The following is a 20770-nucleotide window of genomic DNA, read 5'->3' on the forward strand; positions in this document are numbered from 1 at the left end:
CGCCTGCCCCTGCTTTGCTTCGCCCGCTCGGCGCAGCCGGTGAGGCACGAGCCTTCCGTGCCGCAGGGACAGGGGGATCAGTGCAGCCCCCCCATGCATGAAACAGGGTTAGCGGAGCTGATCAGCCTCCCACGGGGGTTGGCAGGGGCTAAGCCGTGGCTGGGCGCATCCTGGTGTAATTTGCACGCCGCTGCCTGCCCGGAAAGAGCACCCCGAGGGGGGTAGCCCAGATCCTGCCCCGCACAGCTGGGGGATGCCACGAGCAGCAAGGGGCAAGCGGAGGCTCAGCCGCTCATCCCTGGCTCTGCTGGGCTGGGCTGGGGACAGGAAAGGGAATTTTGCAGCTCCTGGAGGGCTCAGGGGTGGCTGTTTCCTCCTGCTGCTGCTCGCGTGAGCTCGGGGAGGCGCAGGGAGGATTTCCCTCACGGAGCCTGGGACAGGTTCAGGATTTGCAGGGGGGCTGCAAGGGGCTGGGGTCCAGGGGGAGCCACCCGCGTGTGCTGCTCCATGCGAGCCCCCGCCAGTTTGCACCCCTGGGAGCCGGCGCCTTCGCCAGCGCTCCCAGCTCGCACGCGGCTGCTTCAGAAGCCGTTTAATTAGGAAATGATCTGCATGGAAAATTTTGCGTTCGACTGCCTGGAATCTTGCACTGGTGGCTCATCTCCAAGCCGGCAGGAAAGCATCCGAGCTGGAGGATGATTCCTGGGGGGTTTCCGGATCGGCTGGCCGGGACCAGCAGGCATCGCCCTCGTGGTGCCGCACGCACATGGCACGGGGCTGGGGTCGGCACCGACCCCTCTGAGAGCTGCTAATGGCAGGGGGGGCATCGGTGGTCCAAAAAGCAGCCACCTCCCTGCACCGTGCATTTAAACAGCCTCCAAAATGAGGAGTGGAGGCGCCTTGGGGCCATCCCATCGCTGGGCTGCAGGGAACGCTCTCCCTGGCACCCCAGGGGATGCTGCAAGGTGCCAGGAGATGCTGGGAGATGCTGGGAAATGCTGGGAGACGATGTCTGGAGACGCCTGGAGATGTCTAGAGATGCCTGAAGAACCTGGGACGAGCAGAGATGTGCCAGGAGATGCCCCCAGCCCCTCAGCAGGGGCACCGGTCCCTGCCTCCATCTCCAGCTCTCCCCTCTCCAAAGGCGCCCCAGCGATGCGAACGCACCTACAGCAAAACGGGGTTCAGAGGGCAGAGCTAAATTGTCTCCCTGGAATAAACGAGTCATCTTTAATCCCCTTCACACAGAGCCACATTAAAGGGTTTCTTGTTCTCCTTGCTGAAGAAATGCGGTCCCTTTCCCCACTCTCTCCCCTGCGCTCTCGCCCTTCTCTCTGCGATATCGCTTTGAGGAGGTCTGGGAGCGTTTAACCTCCGTTTTCCTGGACAATTAACAAGGTTTATTTGGGGCACACAGCGAGAGGTGGCGGGCAGGCTCCGGGGCGGGCACAGCACCACGCAGCCGTCTGCCTGGCTGCCACGCTCGCTCCCCGCGTCTCCCTGGCTCCTATTGATGGTTTAATTTTCCTTGGGGTTGGGGGGAAGAAGAAAAGCACCAGATAATTGTAGCGGAATGGGATGATAAGTAATGTTTGGTATCCTTTTTACAACCATTCCCCGGGGGCCCATTATGGTAATTTTTCTTCTATAACTGGCAAATTGTATAACAAGTCAGATGATAAACTAGCAAGCCAGGCAGAAATTTGCATTTTAATACAACTGTCTAAATCATTTCCCCACGTAGGGCCGGACAGGACACTTCAGCCATTTCTGCTGCGCGGGGTGGTGGCCGGGTGGGGCGAGGGGAGAGGGTTGGGGTCCCCCTGCTGCCCCCCCAGGGTGCCCTGGCCACGGCCGGTGCTCGCCCCATGCCCAGGCTGAGCCGTTCCCTTCCCTCTTGTGCATTTCCCAGGTGTAAACCTCGGTGGGGAGGAAGAGCCAGGTCCCCGCTGCTCAGCAGCAACCCGCAGCCCTCCTGCACCAAACCCGATACCGATGGGGTGGGCTAACAGTAACAGCTGGGTGTCAGCCCCAACGGGCAAACACGGGGCTCCCGCAGGACCTGGGGGTCCCACAGCCACGGCCCCTCGTGTTCGTGGGGCTCAGGGGGGATTCAGCAGCCCCAGCTCCTCAGCCCGCTCATTGCCTCCACTGAAGAGCCGTTAGCAACCATTCAATAGCAACCTGATAGAGAAATGCCAGCCTCCCCTGACAGGTTTATAAATAGCTGCTTTGAGTCCAATTTGAAGTTTTGATTAAAAAGAACAGAGAAGAAAAAAAATAAGAAGGGGAAAATAAAAGCCAATGGGAAGCCAGCAGCCATCCTCCTGCAGCTGCTTCCCATCCCTCTCCCCCATCCCTCTTCCCATCCCTCTCCCCCATCCCGATTCCCCATCCCTTTTCCCCACCTCTAACCTCATCCAGCCGCAGGGCACGGGCAGAGCCACTGCATCCCCAAGGTGCCGGTCCATTAAGGCAGAGACTTGTATCGGTCTCTGCTTCAAACAGGAAACCTAATTAAGATTTTATAAACATTCACCCGGCGCAGAAAACTGCCACCACATTAGCAAGGCAAATAGCACCCAAATTAAGTTATTTTCTTCCCTTGTTTTAGTCCAGTTTTTAATTAGGTGGCTGCTGAGATGTGGCACGGCCCCGTGTAATCACATCACTGCGATTTATTAGGGCCCTTCAACGGAGTTACCGCCTGCTCCCTCCACCCTCGGCATCGCTGGGTTCGGTTTGGGTCACCCGTGCCTCCTGGGGGAGCACAGCAGGAAGCGAGGGCATCCCTGTCCTCATCCCTGTCCCCATCCCATCCCCATCCATCCCATCCCATCCCATTCCATCCCCATCCCTGCAGTGCCTTGGGGTCCCCCTCCTGCCAGCCCCCACCCCGCTGCGGCGCAGCCCCCGCAGGAGAGCCCCCTCCCCAGGTGACCGCGGACGCCCCTCTGCTGGCAATCACAACACTGCTACAAACAGTTTCATAAAAGAGGAGAGAAAAAAAAAAAAAAAAAACAGACCTGAATTGATTTTGTCTCTAAATTTTTAACAATGGGGAATACATTTTTGAACAAAGCCTCGAGAATCGGTGTTTTCCCTGCGGAGAGGCGGGCGCCGAGCTGCAGGGGCGTGATTACATCCCCCTGCGTGGCGGCGGGAGACAGAGGAGGGGCAGCAGGACCCCGACCCCTTTGCTCTTCCCAGCTCCCAGCCTTCGCACGGGGCTGCACAGGATGGTGCTGTGCTCCTCTTGGCCACCACAGGCTGGGGCTGGTGATGGGGACAGGACAGGGGACAAGGCGGGGGAAAAGAAAAACCGGGGTGGCGTGGGGTGGGCGACACGGTGGGGGTGCAGCAGGTGCAGCTCCATTTTGGGGCCAGCCCACAGCCCATAACAGAGCCCCCAGATTTCTGTAACCCCCAAACCTTCTGTAAGCCAACAGCAAGGGCTGGGGCCCCCAGGGAAATGGGGCCGGCGGTGCCTTGCGCTTGGCTGCAGCTCAGCCCCTGAGATGAGAGCTCTCAGCCGCAGTGTGCCCACGTGTGGGGTGCTGCCGGGGAGGCTGGGGCTGGATCCTGCCCTCCCCCAGCAGCTGAGCGAGGCAGGATTCCTCCCTTCCCTTCTCAGCCTGCCCTGTGATTGATGGCACAACTCAAACCCCAGTGACCCGCAGAGAGAACCCCGAGCAAACGCTGTCCTTTTCCTTCTGCCGTCCATAGGAAGAAGAAAGAGCAGGGAGCAACGGTGTCAGGGCGGGCAGGGAGCCAGGGCAAAGTGGACCCCTCGGTGGCCACTGATGGCAAGCACGGGGCAAGGCAGGGACGCGGAGCCAAGCGGCCCCACGGTGCCTGCGGGTGGCACCGGGGCTGCGCTGCTGCATCCCCATCACGCACACTGCTGTGTGCCGGCCCCCCAGGCATTGACCTCCTGCACCCGCCGTTCTCACCGCGTTTTGAGGTCTCAGCTAATTTCTAATTTGGTTTCCCTGCCTCCGCCTCCACCATCGGTCAGGCTGCTGCAGGCTGCCAAGCCAGACCCAGGCATGTGAGCTCTGTGTCCTCACCAAGCCGCCCCATCCTTGTCCCCAGCCCTGTCCCCATCCTGTTGGCCAAATCACACCCGGTGCAAAGTCCCAGCACCAGGCAGCAGCGAGCAGCAGCAGCCGGAGCAGCGGGGTTTATTTCCTTCTCTGCCCAGCCGCAGCCTCCCCAGCGCCTGGGACAAACGTGCCCCGGGGCCAGCTCAGCGCTCCTGAGCAACCTGCTGCAGAGCGCGAGCACCGAGGGACAGGCAAGCGTGATCCTGGTGCTGGGGGCTGCGAATAATGGAAGAGGAATCCATAAGCAATTACATTCTAATTAATTAAGGATGATGGATAGAGGGGAGCGGGTGACTCCACGCAAATCGCACAAGCTGTAAAGGGCCGTGCTCCTGCCACCATCAAATTGATTTGCTGGTTTGGACGAAAAAGGGAAAGAAGGAGAAAAGGAGCTTAACGTTATAACATTTGCAGCCCTGGAAGTGCCACCACGCCGCTGCAGGTCCCCTGCTGATGGGGACGTCCCGGCTGGGCGCTTACCCCTGCCCTGCACCAGCACCCAGCAGGGGCTGGGGTGCGTGGTGGAACCGAGCCAGGGTGGCCGCGCAGCCGCGGCTGCTTCGGGGGCAGAGGGATTTGGCTTTGCAAACCTCAGCCCCCTGGTTCGTTTGCGAGCTCACGCACGAGCTCCTAATGATCTGGACTCCGGCACGGCGCCTCGCGGAGCTGCCAGCGTCACGGCTGCTGCTCAGTGTGACAGCCGGCGCTCGGCTGAGGGCTCTTCTGCGAGCCGGGGCTGCAATTAATTAGTGCTCCGTCTTATTAGCACCTTTATCTACTCGGTCCTGCACGCTGCTCCTGATGGGAGGCGACGTGACTCGTTCTGCGGGGGCCCCGTGCAGAGGTCGGTGTGCTGCCAGCCGTGGCTCTGCCCTGCTCCGGGGTCAGCAGCCTTGACCCTCCTTGTTCTGCATGTTGCAAAGTGTGCATGCACGTGCAAGCAGACACGTGCAAACACACGCACACACGTGCAAACACATGCACACACGTGCTCTTCCCTGCCTGCCCCGCTCTCCTCCCCGCCGCTCATCCCGCTCCCGAGCTGCTCCATCCCAAGGCAGCGGCGGTGCCGGCACGGCGTCCTCGGGAAGTGGCTATTGTTACATCGCCTTGGAGACTAATTAAGCCGAATATGAGAGCTGGAACACCTTGACTCGGGGAAGGTTAATGGCGCGAGCCTGTCTCGAGGAAGCTGGAGCTCAAGTCAACTCTGCAACATTAATTGTGGTATCGAGCGGCACGGCACGAGGGGCTCCGGAATCGCTCCTCGCCATTACGTTAATGGCGTTGCCGTGTCTATATTCTTAAAGTAATTGGCAGCTTTCTCTAGGTCTCGTCCTCCATTTACTTTCACAGGACATTAGAAGTCATTGTGTACAATAGCTCTGCAAACCCTGACTCACGCATTAAGTAGGACCGTGCAGAAAAGCGGACGATAATAAGGTGAGGGACAAAAGGAAGGGGCAGCGGCGGCGGCAGATGACATGGAGCCGCTTTCTTCGCCCCCCACTTTGCTGTTGGGTGCTAATGCAATGACACGCCCCCACATCAGCCACGTCCCGCTAAGCTTCAGACACAAGCACGTTAACAAAATTAACTAAAAGTGCTCCGTTCCGCTGGGAACTCACAGATTGTCTCACGGATTTTTCTCGCAACCTCCTGCTCCTCACCAGCAGACACCCATCTCCATGTCTTGCCTCCAAACCAGTGCCCTTGGGAAGGCAATAACCACAGGGCTGTGGGCTGGGCTTATTAATGAAGCCCTGGCTTCATTAATAAGATAATGATGAGTCATTTAACTCTGAAATTCCAGAGGAGAGCAAACCACCTGCGTGCGCATTGGGTAATGATGGAGACGCTAACGAGACCTTTCTGAACTGGCTCCTATCAGAAGATGCAAGGCTGCACTCCCAAACTTGCTGCTGCTCGGAGGTGATATGTTGGACCTGCCTAGCAGAGCTGGTGTCCTGTGCCATGCCATGCCTCACCGTGCCGTACCTCACCATGCCATATCTCACCATGCCGTGCCTCGCCGAGCCGTGCAGTATCGTGCCGTGCCATGCTGTGCTGTGCCGGAGGGCTGCAGCCGCCGAGCTGCCCAGCAGGGAGCTGCACTGCTGGTTAGCATTCTCCCGAGGAGCCCAGCGGGTAATTACAGAGAAATTAAAAATGTAAGCAAAAGCAATTTTTCTTCCTCACAAGTCTGGGCAGAGACGTGTGACCCAGTGCTTACGGAGACGACGGAGCCAAGCTTGCAGCTGGCATGCAGAGTGGAAAGCGTTGGGTGCTGCGTGCAGGCTGCACCCCACAGCCCTGCACCCCGGCATCCATGGAGGGGCGCTGGGGCTGCACGCCTCCATCCTCAGCCTCCTCTTCTTCTGCCGCTCAGAGCCACTGGACCCTCTCCCCCCATGGTGGCACTGAGCAGGCTTCAGAGATCAGCCAAAGAAGCAAAGTCCTGGTGCAAAAGGCATGCTCGGTGCTCTGAGTTCGCTCCCTTTCCTGGCTGTTAGGAGCCGGGGGAAGGAGAAGAGTTGTTTAAGAAAAAGTATATTTTACCAGAATTGCCAGCATCCCTTTAATTAAGCGATAAAATGAGTTAGAGCGTGAGGAACTGCGCGCTAATTCATCCTGAAGACTTTGGGCACTGGGCCAGGAGGATCCTCTTACTGCAGTGATAAAATTTCATTAAAAAATGTTTAAATTTTTTTTTTTAACACTTGTTAATTTAACAAAGAGACTAAAAAGTTATGAGCAGCGAAAGTAATCTTCTATGAATTTCCTGCCTGGTGAGCCCCGCACCGCTCGCTGCCCGTGTTCCCTCCAGCTGCGGGGAAACCCACACCATGCTTGAGCCACCACTTGCCTTTCCCAGTCCTATATTTTAACCCAAAATTATTTTATCACCCACTGAATTAAAAAAAAAAAAAAAAGAAAGAAAGTGCCTAAGTACTCTTTTATTAACAGCTGTAAGTATCATTAGGCAGAGAGATGTGGTAAAATATAGATTACACCGGGAAGAACCGGGGATCCAAGTGCCATTTTTCCTGTTCAGCATGTCATTACGCATCCCGTCGTGGCATATCACAGCGATGATTAGTAGCATCAAATGACTTCTGAAAAATGATTATGTGCCATTAAAAACATTAGTCTGTCTGAAACCAGCACAAACAAATGGCCGTGCCGGGGATGAGTCATTAGCTCCGGGGCCCGGGATGTGACGGGAATCCCGGAGCCGCACGGGTGCCACCGGTGGGTGCCGCGGCTCGGCGCACCGGGGAGCAGGAGGCGCCTCCTCCACGTACCCCCCTTTTTGCTGCTGCTGCTGCTGACTCCTCTCCCCCGAGGTCCCAGCCGTGGGGCACCTCTGAGGTGTGCCCAGCTGCCTCCTCGCCTTGGTACGGACCTGCCTGCGTGCCCGGTGGCATCGGCTCTGCCACCCCGACACACTGCTCCCAGACATCACCCCAGCCCCATCATCCCAGCTCATTGCCCTGGAGCCATCTCCCTAGCCCATCCACGCCATCATCCCAGCCCCATCACCCTGACCCCATCCATCACCCCAACCCCATAAACCCAACCCCATCACCCTGACCCCATCCATAACCCCAGCCCCATCACCCTGACCCTATAACCCCAGCCCCATAACCCCATCCCCATCACCCTGACTCCATCCATAATCCCAGCCCAATAACCCCAGCCCCATAACCCCAGCCCCACCACCCTGACCCTATAACCCCAGCCCCATCACCCCAGCCCCATCACCCTTCCCTGCCCTCCCTGCCCTACAGCCGTGCCCACGCCGCGCCAGCCCGCTGCCGGCACTTCGCTCCCTGCTGTTTCCACTTTAAGAGGACATAAATCCAGTTAGTATGTCCAAAGGAGAAAAATCAAAATGTCACATCTGTGGAGACAGTTCAATTGAAGGGGTATTGATTGTCACAGAGAATATTCTCACTTTATTCACCTACTTAGTCCCTTCCCCTAGGCACATATGAATTCATCAAACATTGTCACACCACATAATAATACTTGTTCCCGGGTGTTGTTGCAGCAGCTCAGGCTTTGTCCTGCCTTCCTGGGCGAGCAGGAATTTAGGGAAGAAAAGCTTTGCTGGCAGAAAGAGCGCGGGGAGGCACCAGGGTGTGAGTTAACCCCCTTGGGCCCTCGGGAGCTGGTGGGAAACGCGTGGGCAAGGAGGGCTCAGAGCTGGTGCTGCTCCACTGCCAGGCCTTGGGGGCTTTGGGGGGAGGTATGGCAATAAGTCGGGGGGAGAAAAGACATTTTCCCTTTGTTTGCAGCCATGTATTGCCACAGCTTCACTGCCTTGTGTGGCCCTGGAGCTGCGGGAGCCGGGCAGAGCAGGGCTGCGGGGCTGCTGCCTGCTCTGGGAGCAGAAACGGCGCAGCCAAGGAGAAAACGCGACTGCGAAGGGCGATGCTGCTGCCGGTAGCTGGCTCTGCCCAGGCCAAGCGTTCCTGCTAATTACAGCTCCCAATTAAGAAAGGCTGGCCCAGGTGCTGTGGCTCGGGGACATAACCTCCAAAGGGCTGGGGCTGGCTGCTGGGGCAAGGAGCAGGCAGGGTGCTGGTGCACGGCCCAGGACCCAGGCAGAGGGGCTGGGCTGTGCTGGCACGCTGCTCCGGGGACGTGGCAGGCTCCCTGAAGGCTGGTGGCTTGTGGGGACGTCCCAAGCCGTGTGGCTGTCCCCAGGCATGGAGCTCCTCTGTGCACACTGCCTGCATGGCCCCGCGCAGCTCCGTCCCCGGGTGGTGGCAGCCCCCAGCCGTCACCTCCCGGTTCAAATAAATTGGGAGCACGAGCCAGTGTTTCTGATCCACATTAGCTTCATATTATTTGTGCGTGAAGCTGATTCAGCGCGATGATTTAATCTGTTAATGGCCCCTGATTGGATCTGCTCCTCTCTGGCTTGATATCCCTTTGCTGTTTGCACCCAATCTGCTGATTTATCCGCGCGCCTTTTGGTAGCTCGGGGTCGGGTTCACAGCCCTGGGCACGGCGCTGGGGCCGTGGATGAGTGACGGTGAGGAGGAGGAGGCAGCAGGGAGCACGCAGCAGCCTGGAGCCGGGTCCTTGCCTGGCGGAAAGCCCTGGGGCTGCCCCAGCCTGGGGACATGGAGAAGAACGGGGACAGGGTGCACAAATTGGGCAGGTCCCAACCCCGTCACCCCCCTGACCGCAGGGCACCGCGGTGCCACCGGCCGTGGGACAGAGCCGTGCCCTGGGACGAGGGCCTGGAGGGGTGCACGAGGCCACGTCCCGGCAGCAGGGAGAGCAGCAGGGACAGCAGCCCCCTCGTGCCCAGACAGGGCTCGCTGGGCTCTCTGGGTGGTTTGTGTCACCTCTGATTTCCATTTCGTAACCTGGATTACGCCGCGAGTGCAGCCTGCCGGGGGCGGTGGAGTCGGGACTGGAAATCTTTGTGATCCTCTCAGTTCCCCCAGCGTCGGGTGGGGGATTCCTTCCCCGAGCTCTCAGAGGTGGGGAGCCCAGTGCTGAGCAGGGCTGGGGACCCCCTGAGGGAGGGAAGGAGGTGGGGGCACGGCACGGACAGAAACCTCTCCTGCAGAGCCCTGCACCTCCGCCGACAGCCCTGGGCGAGGGGCGCAGGGGCCGGTGTCCCCCTCCCCTCGGCAGCAGCAGCAGCACGGTGCCGGGTGCTGCTCGTCCCGGCCGAGAGGCGCCCGCCGTGACATTGCCATTCCTCCCCTGCCACCAGACCTCCCCCTTCCCGGCGGCCGGGCTGATTTATGGCCCTGCGCGGAGGCAATCAAGGCCCCGGCCTCCTCCGAGGATGACGCCGCGTCTCCTCCGCTGCATCCTGACCGGGAGCGCGCGGCCGCATGCCAATGCGGGATGGGGACATGGGGACATGGGGACACGGGGACATGGGGACACTGCGGGGGGCACGGAGGGGTCCAGGCAGGGAGGATGGACACCGGGTCTCTGCTCTGCTCTGCTCCGCTGCAGGCTGTGCTCCTGCTAATGGGGACGTGGTGCCCGTTTGGAGGACGCGCGGAGCGGCACGTAACCATAACGGGGCCGTGACAAGCGCTGTCCCTCCCGGAGGGAGCCTATCCGTCCCCAAGCTGCTATGGGGCTGCGTGGGCACCCTCAGCCCCAGCTGATAAATGGGGGTGGTTGTGGGGCTGGGATGGGGACTAGGATTCAGGGCTGAAATGCTGAGGACAAGCTCTGCAAGAGCAATTGGCTCAGCACGGGCAGGGCAGAAGCCGGTCTGGGAGAGGGGAAGGGGCTGGGGCTGGGGCACCACACCTTGCACTGGTGGTGATGGGGCTGGAATGGGTCTGCACACCCGCCCCAGGTCCCCACGCTGTGTCCCCTCCGTCCCCAGGTGCGCCCATGGGGTCTGGCCCGAGGGGGAAACTTGCTCCCCTCCAGGCTGGAGCCATCCGGATGCAAAGCCACCATCCCCGCCGGCTGAACACGGCAGCAAGGAGACACCCACGGCAAGCGCGGGGACTTGTCACCGCTTCCCGGGAACAAACCGAACATGAGGAGGCTCCGCGTTCCCCTCCGGAGAGCCCCGGGAGCCCTGCGCTCCCTGGCCTTGATCCCGCCACCGCCGAGCCTGGAATCGTAATTACCCGCGCTCGTCTGGCCTCTGCTCTCGCTCCTCTCGCCTGACTTGAAATGATTTTTGGAGGCAGTTGGTGGCGAGGGAGTACAGCTGCCGCTAAGTTATCCAAACGATTTATCTTAAGATTCATACAGAATTCATTGTGCAGGGAGCCTGGGCAATGTCGGCTTTTAATATTCATGCGGATTTGGAGGCAGTGTTAATCACAGGGTCTGACAATTTGCACTTCCCTTAATTGTCCGTGCAGCAGCTCTGCCCAGTTGCCAGCCCTTGTCCCTGCCACGCTCGGGGACGTGTGTGCAAGGTCCCCAGGCAGTGCTGGTTGTTGCACGGTCACGGCAGACAGCAGGAGGATGGGTCACCGGGGGTGCCCCACGCAGGGCAGGGCAGCAGAGCGCTCAGCCCCGTCCTGCACACGTGTGTGCAACGCTGCGGGGACAGGATTGTGCAGCGAGCGGCTGACACGAGGGCCCTGCACGCTCGTGTGCATCAGCAGCGATGCACAATCCAGCACGGAGGGGTCCAATCCTGCTGCAGCCCCGGCTGTTGGGTGCAGCCCCGGGTGCTGGTTGGGGCCCCTCGCCACCGTCCCCGTGGCGGTGTTACCTGTCACCGCTGTCACTCCGCTCCCACCCAGCCAGCTGCCACCGAGCGGGGACAGAATAACAATGAGGGACGTGGAGGGAGGCTCGCGGGTGGCCCCTTCTTGTGGAGCTACACAGCAGCACCCCCAGGGACAGGGGCAACGTGCACCCCGTGCCGGGACCCGGAGCACAGCTCCCCCTGCACCACGTCACCAAGGTGCCGGGACCCCCGCAGCTCGTCACAGCCGGCGAGGTGACACGGAGCTGTCACCAGCAGCTGCAGCCCCAGGCTCCCCCAGCAGGACCCCCTCCGGTGATGCTGGCGTGGCCGTGGGGACAAACCTGGGGCCACCTCCATCCTCTGCAGGACCCCAGGACCCTGCCACCCACCGCAGCCCCACAAGAAGCTCCCAGTTTTTGCTTGCCATGCAGCCAAAGCTCGGCTGAGCCGGGGCCGCAGCGTGGGGCTGGGCGGGTTCTCAGCTGTCCTCGCGCTGTAATTGTCCTAATTAGATCTACATGTTGTGATGAAGGTTTCACAAGAAAAAAAAAAAAGGGGAAGGCAGGAGGAGATAATCGAATCGCAGATGACATTCCCATCACCCAACCTCTCCGCACAGCCTCTGCTGCAGCCGAGTCTGAAAATTATGCATGGGGGGGGGGGGGGGGGGAGGAAAATTACCATAATCTTCCTCTGCAGGATGACACCAAATTTGACTTGAGCTGCGCGGGGTGGCGGGGAGCCAGGCAGGCGCCGCAGCTGCTCTGCCCTTGCCCCAACGGTGCCACCACCGGTGCCACCTGCCCGTGTCCCCCGGCTGCCAGCCCGCCCCGAGGTCCCAGCCTGGGACTTGTGGGGCTGCCACCACCCCAGGCAGTGCCGATGGGATGGGGGCACCCCCGCAGCGCCGTGGGACCCCCAGGTGAGTGGGGCTGGCGTGTGCACAGCTGGGACACCGAGCTGTGACTCCACGTGTGTCACCACACGCTGGTACAAGGCCACCAGGCAATGCCACCTCCTGCACCGGGGGCGATGCCGGGCAGCAGCAGGGCTCCACGCAGCCCTGGCCCCACTCACACCGGCACCGCCGGCTTCTCCTGGGACTCGCGGGGGTGCTGGCAAGCGAGCAAGGCTGCTCCAGCTCTGTCAGCCCCGTCTCCAAGCAGCCACTGCGGGAAATGGCACCGCAGAGCCATCACAGCTTGGCGAGCGGCTGAACTTCAGGGGCGTCAGATGGAAAAGGGGGGGGGGGGGCGCTCCCTGCCTGCTGCTGTCTCCCCTTGCCCAATTTCCCCTTGCCCAGTGTTCCCTTGCCCAGCCTCCCCGCGGCTCGGAGCGAGGCCAGCCTCCCCGAGCAGGCCTCCAGGCGCACGCCGCGGGCTGTGGGCGCACGTCACCCCTCGCCGGGCACCAGCAACGCCGCCTCCTGCACCGGCGTGGCCAAAACTCGGGGCACGGTGCTGCAGGGGGACGATGGAGACCCCCCCCCCTAATCCCAGCATCGCCCCCAGGATGCCGCCTGCCCCTCTGTGCTCGCACCAGGACCGGTCCCTGCGTCACCGCCATGGCCAAATCTCACCCCCACCTCCCTCCAAGGGACCCCTGCGGACTCCCAGGCTCCGTGCTCCCCCCCCCAGCCCCACTGGGACCAGAGCAGCTCGTGACACCGGTGGCCAGGCCCCGCACCAGCCAGCCCAGGGCGCAGCATGGGCTGAGCATCGCCGGCCGAGCATCGCCTGCCACAGGCAGGATCCGGCCCCCCGCCTGGCCATAATTCAGAAAAATATTCTGGCGCTTCAAACGGCTCCCGATGCCTGCGGGAAAACTTTCAGCCGCCTTCGTTCTCCTTTTATCGTGCGGAGGAAAGGCTCCCGCTCCGGTGACACTTGCGGTTCCGCTGGAGAATACAAGCCAGGGCAGTTTTTGTCCTCCCCGCACCCCCCCCCCCCCCCCCCCCCCCCCCCCCAAATTTTCTCTCTCTTTCAGGTCATTTGCATGAAAACGGGCTCTTTTGTTTCTTAGGATTTTCATCTGCCTCTGCTGCCTCTTCCCCACCTAGAGCCTGAGCCTGCCTTTGTCCTCAGCAAATAAAGAACAAAAGGGGAAGAGACAGAGAAAATATGATCTCGCCTCCAAATGGGCTTTTTTTTTCCCCAAGTCGTCCATGAAGCTTCAGATGCTCTTTAAGAACCCGACTGATGAATGATGGGGCATGGGAGCTGCCATTAGGACAGAATTGATCGGCTCTCAGCAGCGTGCTGCCAGGGCCCTGCGCTTCAAGAAACAAGAAAGGAAGAAAGAATGAGAATGAAGGGGAAAAAAGGAAAGAAAATACCGGGTGATTGGGAATAGTTTTCAGTCCCTGATAATAATAAACGCATTCAGCAAATTGCACTCTCACTTCGGAGCAGGTAATCGTGATGCAAGGCCTTTCTCCTCCGCACCGGGGGGAGGAAACTCGAGTAAACAGGGGGAAAAAATCAATTTCTGCCGCAGTTTGTTCCCTGAATGGGGGAATCTCCCTCCAACCTCTCCTTTCATGTCTCCTATTAGCTCTGCCAGGCTCCCACCTCAGCCATGGCGCTGCCTTGCAGGAGAAACACATTTGCACAGCAAAGCAGAGCCCAGGACTGGGAAGAACAAAACCAGGGCTGCATGGGAGATGTCTGTGCTGGGGCAGCACCTCCGCACTCGGCTGCATGGGAGCACGGGGGGCACGGGGGGCACAGCAGCCAGGCTGCTCGATGCTGGATCCAGCCCCAGCTCCGTGGCTGGAGCTTGCAGACCCCAGCCAGGCACATCCCAGCCTTGCACGTCTCAGCTGTGCACACCTCGAGCTTGCACATCTCACCATGCACGTCTTGGCCATGCACGTCTCGGCCACGCATCTCAGCACAGCACATCTCAGGCTTGCACATTTCAGCCATGCTCACCTCCGGCACGCTCCCCTTGGACCAACTGCAGCCGGGGGCACCGTGCCCTGGGGCTCAGCAGCTGCAAGATGCAGATGTGGGTGTGGGTGCGGATGTGGATGTGGGTGCGGATGTGGATGTGGGTGCGGATGTGGATACGGATTTGGATGCAAAGCAGGCTCCCCCTGGCAGGGTGCACCCCACCGCCTGCATGCAGCAGGGATGGAAGAGGAGGAGGCGCTCTGCTCCCAGCAGGATGCCTGGAGCTGGGGGCACAGGATCAGGCCCTGGGGACCAGCAGTGACACCAAGAGTGGCTGCAGGGACACCCGGGACCACAGCGAGCACCGGCACAGGCAGGACGGCCCCACGGCTCGGGGCTCGCCAAGCGGCAGCCTCCCTGCCCGCACAGCAGCTCCGGGAAAAATGGTTTGCAGCTACATTAAGGATAGCGTAATTATGCCTAATAAAAATACGGCCGCCCCTGTGTGAGTAAACACGGCTTTGACGGAGCACCCTGCCGCAAGCAGCTCCCCGGCACGCGCAGCGAGCTGGCGGGCGCCCAAGGAGCGGCGACGGCTCCGGCACTGCCGGAGGGAGCCCGCGGCAGAGGATCCTCGGCGGCTGCTTGACTTCGAATCAGCCCTCTGAAAAGGAGGGGGGAGAGACAAATCACTTCTGCCGTTCGTTTTTTTGTGGGTTTTTTTTGGTGGTTTTTTTTTTTTTTTTCGTTGTTGCTTGTTATTTCCCCTCCCTCGCCCCAAGCCCTCCTCGCTGCTGCCGCTGATAAGGCGATAGGATCTAATCGCCGGGTGGCACACGCGGCTCGCCGGCTGCCAGCGCCGCGCTGCAGCCGCCTGCTGCACATCAAACGCCGTGTGATCGGCGGCGGGGTGGCCGCCACGTCCCCGCTGTCCCCAAGGGCACGGGGACACGGTGCTGGGGACGATTTCCCCCGCAGCAGCCGTGGGCAGGCAGCGTTTGGGGAGGGGGAGACGGGGGGCACTGGGTGTCAGCAGGGGGCTGGGGGCCTGATCCTGCACCCTGGGCTTCCTACGCCCGCATCGCCAGAGCATCCTGGAGCTGGTGGAGGAGGAGGAGGAGGAGGAGGAGGAGGAGGAGGAAGGCTGCTGGGAGAGCTGCTCCCCGAACCCCGCACCACGCGGTGCCCCCGGGCTGTGGCAGCTCGCGAGTGCTGGGTTAAACGCGCCGTGCTCTCAGCACCACTCCTCCCCAGCAGAACCAGAATGAGTTTTTAATATAAAACCGGTAGCCAGAGGGTGAATTAAGGATGCTAATTGAATTTCATTACGTGGAGGAGCCGAGGCCGGTGGGAGACGGGGAGGAAGCACATTTGATGTGTTTTAAAAGCTGCAGTTTCAGAATGTGGCGGTTCTTTTTTATTTTTTTATTTTTTTATTTTTTTAATTTAAGGCAGTCATGAAAAGATCCCATCTTTGAGGAGCTAACGACTCTCATGAATTATTTCTGTTGATTTATACACCCACTCTGCCTTTAAATAATATTAATAAAGTAAAAGCAAACCCATTCCCAGGCGGGAGCGGGAACGCCTTGCTGGGCAGGCACAGGGACTATGGGACGAGGGAGATTGTGGCAGCGAGGCCACGCTGCGTTTTGGGCCAAAACCTGGCGATTTTGGAGGCGGGGGCAGGACCAGATCCTGCCCCAGTCACAGCGCCAGCACTCAGCATCGCGGCCGTACGGGCGCCTTCTGAGCCGTTTTGGTTTTATTGCCATGCTGAGGAGCTGGCTTAATTCTCTGCTGTCTTTCTTCCGCGCTGTTGATTTACGCTGCCAGTGTTTTAATTACACAACTCAGCACTCCTTAAAACATGAAAAACTGCCCAACTTTTGAAGCAATTAAGGAGCAGCAGAGTAGATCAGCCGGTCGGAGATGAGATAAGTAAATCAAACAATTAAAAAACTCGTTCGGGCTGGGGGCGTCCCACCCGGAGGGCACCCACGGGAGCCCCCAAAAAACCTCGTCCCCATCCTGGAGGGACCAGGGGGCTACGGGGGGGCACAGCTGCTCCCCGGTGCCGGGAAGGGTTTTCCTAATTGCGGTGATGGTGGTGATTGGGGGGGGTGGGGGGGCGGTGGGGCTGGGGCAGGGCAGGAGGCTCAGCACACACAAGCGCGGGGCTGCAGACGCGTGTGTGCACGTGTGTGCGCATGGGATGTTGTGTGGGTGTGCAAGTATGTGCTGCTTGGGGTGTGCAATGGATGAGGATGTGCAATGGGTGGGGGTGTGCGATAGAGAGGGGTGTGAAAGGGATGGGGTGTGCAAGGGATGGGGTTGTGCAACGGATGGGGTGTGCAAGGGACAAGGATGTGCAATGGGCAGGGATGTGCAAGGGATGGGGTGTGTGCAATGGGCAGGGATGGATGCAATGGGTGGGGATGTGCAAGGGATGGGGTGTGCAAGGGATGGGGATGTGCAAGGGGCAGGGATGTGCAAGGGATGGGGTGTGTGCAATGGACAGGGTGTGCAACAGACAGGGATGCGCAGTGGATGGGGGTGTGCAACGGACAGGGACATGCAATGGGCAGGGACGTGCAACGGACAGGGGTGTGCAACGGGCAGGGACAGATGTAACGGATGGGGACGTGCAAGGAATGAGGTGTGCAACGGATGGGGTGTGCAAGGGACAGGGATAAAGCAGCCACTGAGCCCCCCATCGGGCTGCAGACGGGGGATTCCCTCCTGGTTAAAGGGGGTGTTTTGGAGACACCCCCCCCCCTTATCCCGTCCCTCCGGGCACCCACGGGTGCCCCCCCCCCCCAGTGCTCGTGCACACCCGTGTGAGCTCACACGTGCTCGCTGTGCCCTGGGGGTGCCCACAGCTGCGGGGCCGCAACCCCGGGGCCAAAGCAACCCGACCCCGCCGGGCCCTAAAGCACAGCAGGGATTTGGGGCGGTTTGGGGCGTTTTGGGGCGGTTTTGGTTTTTTTTTTGGGGGGTGTTTTTTTTTCAGCGTGGCTCCGGCTCTCTCTGGTGGCCAAGCGGCTGCACTGCACCCAGCCCACGGACAGCGGGGCCACGGCGGAGCACCGGAGGTCTCGGGGGGGGGGCGTGGGGGGTCACGGAGCCCCCCCAAACCCCGACCCCAAACCTCGAGCCCCGGTACCGGGCCGGGCCGGGCCCCCCCCTCGCGCTCACGGCCCCGCGCGTCCCCGACGCTTTTTGTCCCTCGGCCCGCTCCGTAGCGGTCCTGCGAGGGGCGGGGCCAGCCGGGGGGTGAAGGCCCGGATGCGGAAGTGCTCGCTTCTTTCTGCCCACAGGCCGCAGCAGTGAGTGGCGGTGGAGGGGGGGGGGGGCTGCGGGATCCGCCGCCATCCGCGGCAGCGCGGGGCCGGGGGGCGCCGGGGCGCTGCAGGGTGGAAGGGGGGGGGGGGGGGTGCGGGTGGTCCGATGGCGGGCCGGGGGCGCGGGGCGGGCGGTGGGGGCGGGCGATAGGGGCGGCGGTTGGGAGCTGGGGGCGGGGGGGGTTGGATGCGGGGCCGCCATCTTGGTTTGTGTCTGCCGTAGGTTGGAGCCAGCGGACCCGGCCCGGAGCCATGGTGAGGGGGCGAGGGGGGTCGGGGGGCTTCGTCCTCTTCCTCCGGGGGCTTCTCTCGGTCCGTGGGGGGGCAGGGGGGGTGCAGGGTGGGGGTCTAGGGGCGCCTTCTCCCCCTGGGGCTGGGGCTGCGCTGTTCTGGGGGGCGAACTGGGGGGGGGGGGGGGGGGGGTCCCTGGGTGCGGGGGGAGGCCTGCAGTGAGGGGGTGGTGCTGCTCTGGGGTGGGGGCACAGCCACAGCCCCCTCCAGACGGGTGTCCTGGGCTCTGGGGGAGCTCCTTTGGGGGGTTTGGATGGGTCCTGACCCCCAGTGAGCTGCGGGTGGGGGGGTGTTGTGGTCAGGGCACGAGCTGTTCTCCGTGCGCTGAGTTAGTGCTTCGCATTTCAGCCTCGCAAGATTGAGGAGATCAAGGACTTCCTGCTGACAGCCAGGAGGAAGGACGCCAAGTGTGAGTGGCTCTTGGGGGGGGGGGGGGGGGGGGAGCGGGGCGGGTTGTGCCCCCCGAGCCTGGGGTGCTCCTGGGCGTGGAAGTGCCGAGGGGCTCCCGGTGCCGGGGTTTGTCCGGGTGCGTTGTCAGTGACGATTGGAGCAGCTTATGCCGAGCAGAGCCGTCCCGGTGGCCCCAGGGGGCTGTGATGTAACCCCGCAGGTGAGGTGTGTCACTGGGCTTGCTGCTCGCTCAGCCGCATTTCTTCCACTGCTCCTCACCGTGGGTGCTTCTGCCGAACCCCGCTGCAGCTGGTGGGAAACTATTTGCAAATATTACCCTGTCTGTGGCTCACTGTGGAGTTTGAAGAGCTACGAGGTGTCAGATGCCGCGGAGTTTTAACAGTGACGAGCAAATCGTGCTTAAACTTGAGTTTTCTTTTGTTGCGAACACAAAGACCGTTATAATTGGAAAAAACTTGAAGCGTCTTGTCTGGGTATTTAACAAGGTGTGAAGAGTTTTCCCTGTTTGGATTTAGCTGTCAGGGGGAAGTGGCGCTTTAATTCTGGAAGTGTTTTGTTAGCTCGGCGGTGTGGGCGAGGAGGGGACAGCTCAGTGCCGAGGCGCTATCATGGCTGGTGACAGCCGCTGACAAAGCGTTTCAACACTCCTCGGCGTGCTCCGGATCCTGCTGCAGCTCTGCTCTCTGTAACGCTGAGCTCTGCAGCGGGAAGGGAGAGGCGCAGCCCGTAGCTCTGAGCAGGCTGCTCGGATGAGCTGGCCCTGGACAGCCATAAAGGAGATGGAAAGCGCCGGCGTGCAGCCTCGCGGAGCCCAGAAGATGCGTTGCAGGAGCCGGTGCTGCTCCTCAGGCACGAAAGATTACAGGAGTAAATAAGCCCGGTGTGCGCTGTCGTGCTCCGCCGGAAATTTGTGACACGATAAATTTTTGACGCTGCTGCTCGTAAAACTTCCCCCGCGAAGCAGAAAGGGCTCGGCAGTAAAGCCGTTTGCCTCGGGAAGCCCCTGGGGTGGCTGCGGCGGCGGGCTGAGCCCTGGGGCTGCTCACGACTGCAGTCAGCTGTCACGGTGCGGGGAAGTTCCTCGGGTTGGGTTTTGCTCCGTGCGGGTGGGGCTGCCGTTGGGTTCCCTGCCGGGGGGGGAATGGGGGGGAGAAGTTGGAGTGGGATGCGTAGGGTTCGATCTACAGAGAACGCTTCTCTCCAGGCGTGGTTGGTAAAACGGAATAAAGAAAGATCTCGGGAGCAGGTGGGGGTTGCCGCTGTCCCGCTAACGCGTTCCCCAATCCTGCAGCCGTCAAGATCAAGAAGAACAAGGACAATGTGAAGTTCAAGGTGCGCTGCAGCCGGTACCTGTACACGCTGGTCATCACGGACAAGGAGAAGGCCGAGAAGCTGAAGCAGTCCCTGCCCCCAGGTACCCACCGGTGGGCGGGGGGGTCTGACGGGCGCTTCCCGGGGCCAGACAAATCCTGGGCGCTTCCGTGCGTGGAGAGGAGGCGCTGAGTTTGTGCTCCGAACTGGTGCCGCAGTCTGTTACCTGCCCGAGCAGGTGCTGCTGGTGCTGCTCTAAACTTCTGGTGTCAGTGCAATTGGTGCCGGGGGAGCCACAGGGCTCTGAGCACCCCTCCCACCACCGCAGCCCGTGCAGGCAGGCAGGGAGAGCTGCCCCAGGCGCTGTGCAGCCCCAGCCGTCCCCTGCCAAGTGCTGATGCCTCTCTCCCCGCCAGGCAGGGTGACGAGCGGGTCTTTCAACCCCGTTAAATCCCTCTTTCTCTCCTCCCTAGGTTTGGCCGTGAAGGAGCTGAAATGAACCGTTCCTGTCCAGATTTCTCCACGTTTGTTACAATAAAAATTGAACTGTTTGCGGGTGTCAGGCTTGTCCTTTCCGAAAAGCCGTGCCGGAGCCGTTCGGGTTCCTCCGGCCGCTCCGGGAGGGACGGTTTCCTCCACGCGTGGCCGGGAGCGGCTTCCCCAGCGCGCCAGCTCGCTGTCTGGCGGCTCGGCAGCTGGATTGGGTCCGCGCCCCGGCGGGGGGCACCCGGGGGGGGGCTGGGACAGCTGCTCCGCCTGCGGGAAAGGAGGTTTTGTCAGCGGCCGTAGGGTCCCACCTCACCTCCGAGCGTTGGGCCCGCTCAGCGCGGCCGCTCGGCTGCGGCTTGGCTGAAGTTAGAGCCCCGTGAGCCCCCCGGGGGGGGCCCGCGGGGCTGCTCGGGGGGCCCGGGGCTGGCAAAGGGGGAAAGCGGCTGGGTACCGGTGCCCCCAGTGCCGCTGCTGGTGGGGAAGTGGGGGGAACTGGTGAGCGCTGGGACACCGAGGCGGCCCCGCTCCGTGGCGCTGGGCGGAGGTGGGTGCGCAGGGAGCACCCACAAATGCGCAAGGGAAGGGCTGGGGACCCCGCGCCCTGCCTGGGCTCTGGGGTAAGATTTTGAGATTTTGCGCAATGGGAAACTCGCTCCCCGCTTAAAATCCCTTTTTTTTTCGCCCCCCCCCCCCCCCCTTCGTGATTTAGGTGCAGGT

General features: G+C 61.2%; 1 protein-coding gene across 1 annotated transcript; it reads left to right on the forward strand.

Moving 5' to 3' along the window:
* Positions 1–17400: 17400 nt before the first annotated feature.
* On the forward strand, positions 17401–20115 carry RPL38 (ribosomal protein L38). Its single transcript, XM_035558747.2, has 5 exons — positions 17401–17536; positions 17775–17806; positions 18191–18251; positions 19545–19667; positions 20038–20115. Exons 2-5 carry the CDS (start codon positions 17804–17806, stop codon positions 20061–20063), a joined length of 213 nt encoding a protein of 70 aa, XP_035414640.1. The 5' UTR covers positions 17401–17536; positions 17775–17803; the 3' UTR covers positions 20064–20115.
* The last annotated feature ends 655 nt before the right edge of the window (positions 20116–20770 follow it).

The sequence above is a fragment of the Cygnus atratus genome, chromosome 18, assembly GCF_013377495.2.
Source record: "Cygnus atratus isolate AKBS03 ecotype Queensland, Australia chromosome 18, CAtr_DNAZoo_HiC_assembly, whole genome shotgun sequence".
NCBI classification, from domain to species: Eukaryota; Metazoa; Chordata; class Aves; order Anseriformes; family Anatidae; genus Cygnus; species Cygnus atratus.

Excerpts from the sequence above, each read along its gene's own strand:
- RPL38 (XM_035558747.2), top strand. Across the intron at positions 18,252-19,544 it reads CAGGAGGAAGGACGCCAAGT|CCGTCAAGATCAAGAAGAAC; the intron begins GTGAGTGGCTCT and ends CCAATCCTGCAG. Across the intron at positions 19,668-20,037 it reads GAAGCAGTCCCTGCCCCCAG|GTTTGGCCGTGAAGGAGCTG; the intron begins GTACCCACCGGT and ends TCTCCTCCCTAG.